The 6,798-nt window shown below is 50.1% G+C and overlaps 1 protein-coding gene across 1 annotated transcript in view; it reads left to right on the forward strand.

Annotated features, from left to right (window-relative positions):
- Positions 1–486: 486 nt before the first annotated feature.
- Positions 487–6,798, forward strand: part of LOC102385500 (zinc finger protein RFP-like) — a 7,957-nt gene continuing 1,645 nt past the window's right edge. The window contains exons 1-6 of the mRNA XM_025199875.1: positions 487–894; positions 2,482–2,577; positions 2,724–2,954; positions 3,216–3,238; positions 4,484–4,599; positions 6,150–6,209. Of these exons, the coding sequence (XP_025055660.1) occupies positions 487–894; positions 2,482–2,577; positions 2,724–2,954; positions 3,216–3,238; positions 4,484–4,599; positions 6,150–6,209 (934 nt within the window). The remainder of the gene's footprint in view (positions 895–2,481; positions 2,578–2,723; positions 2,955–3,215; positions 3,239–4,483; positions 4,600–6,149; positions 6,210–6,798) is intronic.

Raw genomic sequence — 6,798 nt, forward strand, 5'->3', positions numbered from 1 at the left:
GAGAATTGGGAAACCCCTATGGGGGTTCCCCTGCTTGCAAATGCCCGCTCCAAACTGGGGCAATGCAGCCTGCTAGGCCCCGCTGTGGAAATCCCCCACAGGGGGATTCTTGGGGCCTGCCTCTGCAAGCATGCCTGGGGAAGGCCCTGCAGGGGACTTCCTGGGGCAGGCAGTAAGCAAGCAGACCTCCTTCCCTATAAAGCCTCACAGACTGTGACTGCTTTTAGCTGGGGCAATGTTTTTGGGCACTTGTAGCATGCCTAGGGGTAGGGACATCTGCTTGCAAATCCTGTCTCCATAAACATGTTTATGGCACCCCAGGCAGATGTCTGTTTGCTCCCTAAGAGAAAACTGCCCAGGGACCGCTGCTAGGACAACAGACAAGAATCCTTTCCAGGAAGGGAAACGCCCAACCGCTGCTTTAGGCTGAGCGCTTTCCTGAGCTCAGAAAAGTGAAACAACCTGTCTCACTCCCTTCTCAGAGCCATGGCTGCTGAGAGCCCTCTCGAAAGTCTCCAGGATGAAGCCACCTGCTCCGTCTGCCTGGAGTTCTTCAAGGATCTGCAGATGCTTATGGACTGTGGGCACAATGTCTGCGGAGCCTGCATCACCCAGTGCTGGGAAGGGCTGGTGACAGATGTCTGCTGCCCTCAGTGCAGACAGAGCTTTCCTCAAAGGAACCTGAGCCTAAAAAGGCAGCTGGAGAATGGTGTAGAAATAGCCAAGCATGCACCTGAGGGCACCGAGGAGCAAACAGGGTCTGGGGAGCCCCAGGAGGCTCTAAAACGGCTGTGCACAGAGGATGGAAGCCCCATCTGTTTGGTGTGTGATGGATCCCCAGCACACCCAGCTCCACCCATAGTTCCCATAGAGGAGGCTGCGCAGGAGTACAAGGTAGGGAACCACAGTCCATCTAATGCACTAGTAGAGTAAGTAAATCCAGTGATTCATAATAGACATTTCATTATTACAATTACAACTCATACAATTTTTTTAAAATCTGCAACCAAAATGGTAGAAAACAGTTTATTCATTTGAGTCTGACTGACAGTTGCAGATCATAAAACGGTTAGAAACCTGGGAAGTCACAGATGAGAAAAATAGTTCTGAACCTGCTAAAGTTAGAAACAGTTACATACAGCGCTGGAAAGAGAAAGGGATTGGGCACTTTCAGCAGACTCAATTCTAAAACCTGAAAATCACAAACAGGTGGCCAGTCTGACAAGACAAAGATTTTACTGAAGTTAGAGACTAAGTCCTGAAAGAGCAGGGGTTTTCCAGCACCTACAGAGAATCAGGAAAAAAGAGACTCATACAAAAGGAGGGCTGGAAAGGATCTCAAGAGGTCATCTCTAGTCCAGCCCCCTTCTCAAGGCAGATACAAATCATCCCATGCAAGCACTTGTTTAACTTGTCCCTAAAACCCCACAAGCAACTCTGTCACAATGACGTGGGACATAGCCCAAGGACACCCTGAACCCCCCTTACCTGCTGCAGATAAAGCAGGAGGACAAGGGCAGATTTCTGTGCTCAAACTGGAGCTTAAAGTGAGAGGACTGCAGTGTGAAGGTAAATAGTCCCTTTTACTGCCCAACTGATATTATGAGGCTACTTTAATTGTAATATTGAAAGCCAATCTCCTAATTTTATCCAGCTGTGGTCAAACTAGTTGTAAGCATTTCTCACTTCTGTCTTACTGGATAAATGCTACCTCTCATCTTTATCCTAGTCCTACTGTTCATTTTGTCTATGAAGTTTCCTCGCCTCTTATCACTTCCTTTGCCCGTGTGCTTGACGTCAGCTAACTAGCTTGGCCTCACTTATCCTCATCTACTCCTATGCAACATTACAGAGTTTACTAAAGTCTACAGAGGCAGAGGAAGAGGGGGGCATGGAGATGGGAGCTTTTAAAGTAGCTATAGAAGCTGATTTTTTTCTAAAATCAATCTCCACTGAGACATAAAGGAATCACTGGAAGAACTCAAGTCATTAAATGATGAATGAAGTTTAAATCACAAGAGCAGCAAGACTAGCCATTGAGCATGGGAGTTAGAAACACAGCCTCTGAATTAGAACTTTCTAGACCTTAAATGCTGGAGACAGCAAATGACAGAGGAAGGGTGGAAAAAACCTGGTCATAACCAGTTTGGTCTCCCTTTCAGCATCCAGTGTGACACAGGAGACCGGGCAAGATGAACCTACGGTCTGGCCTAGTAAATGGCATTTTTTTGTTCTTATGTATGAACAGATCAAAGCAATTGCCAGTGTCCTGAAACTAACTCCTGAACTCCAGCACTTGATTGCACATCCTAATGCCATGGACCTACTTGGGTCTCCAAGGAAATCTAGTCTTGGCATTTAGGTAGACTAAAAAAATTCCCACACTTCCACCCCCCAAGTTGAAACCACAAAAATCATCTCAGGTGCCTGCCTACTCTGACTTCTCTGGTAAAATAGCCCAAATCATTTCTGTTTCTTCAGCAAAATCTTCAGGCCTGTTTGAAGACTCTGAGGGAAGAGCGAGACAAGTTGCTGCAAGTGAAATTGAGCGGAGAGGGGAGAACCCAGGAATATCTGGTAGGTGCCCATTGCCTTCAGCCTGGAGAGGGGACCTGGGGGAGTGTGTTCGCAGGTACATTCCCCTGGGGGTCTTTGTTTCTTTTTTACCCAGTGTGGGTTCCTGAGTCTGTGGGTGCACTCACACTCATTTGGTTGTTTTACAGAAACAGGCACGAGTTGAGAGGCAGAAGATTGTGTTTGAATTTCAGCAACTACGCCAATTCCTAGAGGAACAAGAGTGCCTCCTGCTGGCCCAGCTGGGAATGTTGGAGAAGGACATGGAAAAGGTGCAGGGAGAAAAGGTCACCAAAATCTCTGAAGAGATTTCCTGCCTCAGTGAGCTGATCATTGAAGTGGAAGGAAAGTGCCAGCAGTCATCAAGTGACCTCCTGCAGGTGAGCCTGTAGTGGAGACACCTCAGGGCCCTGCACAGTGTGACCCAGCATGTGCATGAATAGTTATTAACCTCTGAATTATGGACACAGAGATCTTAGACAGCTCAGCCAGGCCCTGACCCTGCAGCCTGAACAGTGCTGCTTTATGGGTCTAATTGTAAAATGCTTCCCCTGTGTTCCCCAGTGTGTGGCATGCATGACTCACTTTGTCTCTCTCTCTCTCTCTCTCTCTTTCTCTCTCCTTTCCCCTTTCCCTTCTAGGAGATCAGAAACACCCTGAGCAGGTACGTGGCTGCACTTCACTCCGCTGCACATTGCCTGGTGCTGGGGTTGGGGGGGGGGAGGGAGAAGGGGCAAGAAGACCATATTAAGCTGATATTTCCCTAGGACTCAGCAGCACAACTGATGGGGCAGGTCACATTCTGGGCACAAATCTCCCTAGTTAACTTAACCTTGAGGTTTCTCTCCTTTATCTAGAACTTAGGAGATATCTGGCTTCTTAGATAGGTTACTGTGAACCTGAAGTAACTTGCAAGGATGTCACCTCCTTGAGGGGCCTGGCTGCTTCACATAGCTGAGAGCAGCGGCAGACAATATACTCCATTCATTGGTTACACCTGCTCAAGCCAACAGTAACCAAGAGTCTTGCCTCCCTTCCCCTCTCCTTCCAAGAGTTGTTAAAGATGCTGTAACAGGGAACCCTAGCCCTGTTACTAGGAGGCAGGGCTGCCCCTTTAAGACCAGAGTCTATAGGAACATTAAGTAGCAGGAGGGTAGGGGTTAAAAGCCCAACCACCCAGGCTGGTCATCTGACAGGAAAAAGAGAGGGTTCTGGGCCCATATAAACCCCAGAGCGGAGACTGGCAGGAGGAGGTCTCTGGCAAGCTGCCAGGGGACAGAGCTCCTGCACAGCAGAAGTACCTGGGAATGCTGTGGCTGCTGGCCAGACTGTTGCTATGGGTAATGAGGCTCCAGGAGTCTACAAGGTGGCCAGTACTCAAGGAGCAGTTTGGGGGTTTTAAGGAGTCCGAGGGTGGCTTGTAGAACTTACATTATATTATAGTCCAGGGGTTCATATTTATGTTGTTGTTTTATCCAGTGGGCTGGCCTGAGGTTATTGGGGAGGCAGGGGCCTCATTGAGGCACACTACTGTCCACAGCCCCAGTGCCAGGGGGCACAGTGACAGGGGATACAGATAAACATCTATATACCATCTGCAAGGCATGGGCCACCATGTAGGGAAGGTTTGGAGTGGTGGATCATGACCCCTAGTGTCGGGGTAGTAAATGGGCAGCTTCCCACCTGAGTAACATCATAATCATTGTTCCATCAAGGTGTGGCAGGAAAGAAAGGTGGGTAGGTAGTCCAGAGACAAAGGGTCAGGCCTACTTCAGACAGGTCTGGGGTTGGACCCCTGTCACAGATGCCTATAGAGTAAGATGTGTTCTGGGGCTCTTGATTTCGTACTAAGATACCCAATACCCACAACAATAGGCTCACTGAGTAATCGGAGATACTCTCTTTCCAGGTGTGAGAAGGGGAAGTTCCAGCACCCAGGGGAGCTGTCTCCTGAGCTTGGAAGGAGACTCTGGGATTTCTCCCAGAAAACCCTCATCCTCCAGGAGATCCTGAGAAAGTTCAAAGGTGCCAAGATGGGATCTGGGAGGGGATGTGAGGACAAGACTCTACAGCTGTGGACAGAGATGGCTCTGACCAACTGACTGATAACTCGATTAGTCATAAAACAGGGAGTGTCAACAACTTGAGTAGATGTAGCAAGGCCTAGGCATCAGCACATCTCGCGTTCATTTACCCTGTGTGGCCATGTCCAGATGAGGGCAGCCATGCGGTATGTGGTGCCACAGACACATCTGCAGTGCCACACACTGCACATTCAGGAACTGCCTGCCTTGCTACCTTGCAGCATCGGGGGTGGGATGGAGGGGGCTCTCCCAGGGTAAAAAAACCCATGTGGAAAAAAATGGGGTGGCTCATGTGGCTCCGGTGTGTGTTGCCCAAAACCAGAGCCTGGCTTGCCGGAGCCCTGCTTCAGCTGCTGGCCAGACTCTAAGCTGCAGGAACACTGTGCCTTTAGTTTCCCCAGCCCCCAGGACCCCAAGTAAGGCTGCTGGGGCCAGCAACTGTGCTGGCCCCAGCCTCCCCGACCCCACCTGAGGTAACTTGCTGTGAGCCAGGGGGTGCATGACACAGGCCTTCCCAAGGGACAAGTAGCAGTGGCACAAGGTGTGCCACTGCTGTTGTCCCTGGGAAACCAAACATCCACGCTCATCTGGAAGCAGCCTGTGTGCACAAATTTATTAAGGCCCAAATTTAACCAGAAACCCCCAAAACACAACACAGTCGAGTGTGAGTTCCAGAGCTGTTTATCATTCAGAACTGCTGATGGGCAGAGTTGGTAGGAGCCTCTTTGCAAGGCAGGCCTGAGCATTGACCTCCAAGACAGAGATCCTAAATCAATCTGAATCCACATCTGAAATGTGGACCCAGGTGTCCAGACTGCAGGGGGCTGTAGGGAAGGTGTAAATGTTGTGCCATCTCCTGTGAAATGCCTTCAGCAGAGGGACCTCTTCTCCCAACTGTACAGCAGCTCCAGACACTGGGAGGGTTCCTGGGTGTCTCAAAAGTGTGGTGGAGGTCAGATCATGGATGGAGGCCATGTCCTGGCAGAGGCTGCACCTCTGATGTCCTGCCCCATTGTAAAGCACCAATGGGCACTGGAGCAGATCAGCAATGCTTTTCTGACCTCAGGATGTCCCCAGTCTGTGCCAAGGTCTGTGCCAGCCCTCACAGGCTCTGAATGGGGGAACTGCAAGTTACTGCCCTACTATTGCTTTACCAGTACAGAGTTGGAAGTGGCCCATGGAAGTGGCCTCCTTCACTTGGAGGCTGGAGATGGGATAAAGAAAGAGCTTTCCCTCGGGTTTAAAGGTACTATCTTCTCTTCTCTGTCTCTGACTTGCATCTGCATCTCCCTTCCTTCCTCTCTTGCAGGGGAAGCAGGGAGATGCAGAGGCAATGTCTGATGCCACAACAAGCAGCAGTTTTCAGTAGCTGGGGTGGGGATGCTACAGTATCTGTGCTCAGTCTCAGGTGCTTAAGAAAGAGAGGCATCACCTGGTTGGGGATATTCTCATCAACCAGACAGAAAGAAGTATAATGTCTTTTTACTGCAGACACTCTGATATCTGACCTGGAGAAGAAAAGGGGAGATATGCAGGAAACGTACACCAAGGGTAAGCTTGGGCAGAGACTGACATGAAAGTTGCAAGAAATTCCCAGAATCCTCCACAAGCCCAACATATTTTCTCTCCCACCAGCCCTCAAACCCCTGAGCTGGAGCCTGGGCACTTGGATGTGTAGCTGTTAGATTCAGAGGTGAGAGCTGGCAGGAGTTCTCATTTGGGACTGCCATGTCTCCCTCCTTTCCCCTGGCAGAAGTGCACCCCTGCTTCTTCTGCAGCCCCCACCCCTCCCTCTGTCCAAGCAGCTGCTCACAGATCTAGCTGTCTCCTGCCACCAGCTAATCCCCTGTCACTGCTCAAGCAGCAGTCCTGCCATGCTGCCTTGTCATCTCCATTTCCCCACCTGGGAGTGGAGGAGACAGAACGGCTGCCTGCCTCCTCTGGCTGCCCTCACGCACAGTTTAGGGAATTTTCCTGCCTGTGTCCCTACTGCTGGAAATGGAGCAGCCCCTGCAGGGGAGCCAATGAGCAGGGGCAGGAGTGGCTGCAAGAGCCAGGCTAAAGGTCTTTTTTTTTTTTTTTTTAAGGAAAAATGTTTGTGTCCAAAGTCAAATCAACCAAATCAATTCAAAACCCCCTC

Source organism: Alligator sinensis, unplaced genomic scaffold, assembly GCF_000455745.1.
Source record: "Alligator sinensis unplaced genomic scaffold, ASM45574v1 scaffold1097_1, whole genome shotgun sequence".
Lineage (NCBI taxonomy): Eukaryota > Metazoa > Chordata > Crocodylia > Alligatoridae > Alligator > Alligator sinensis.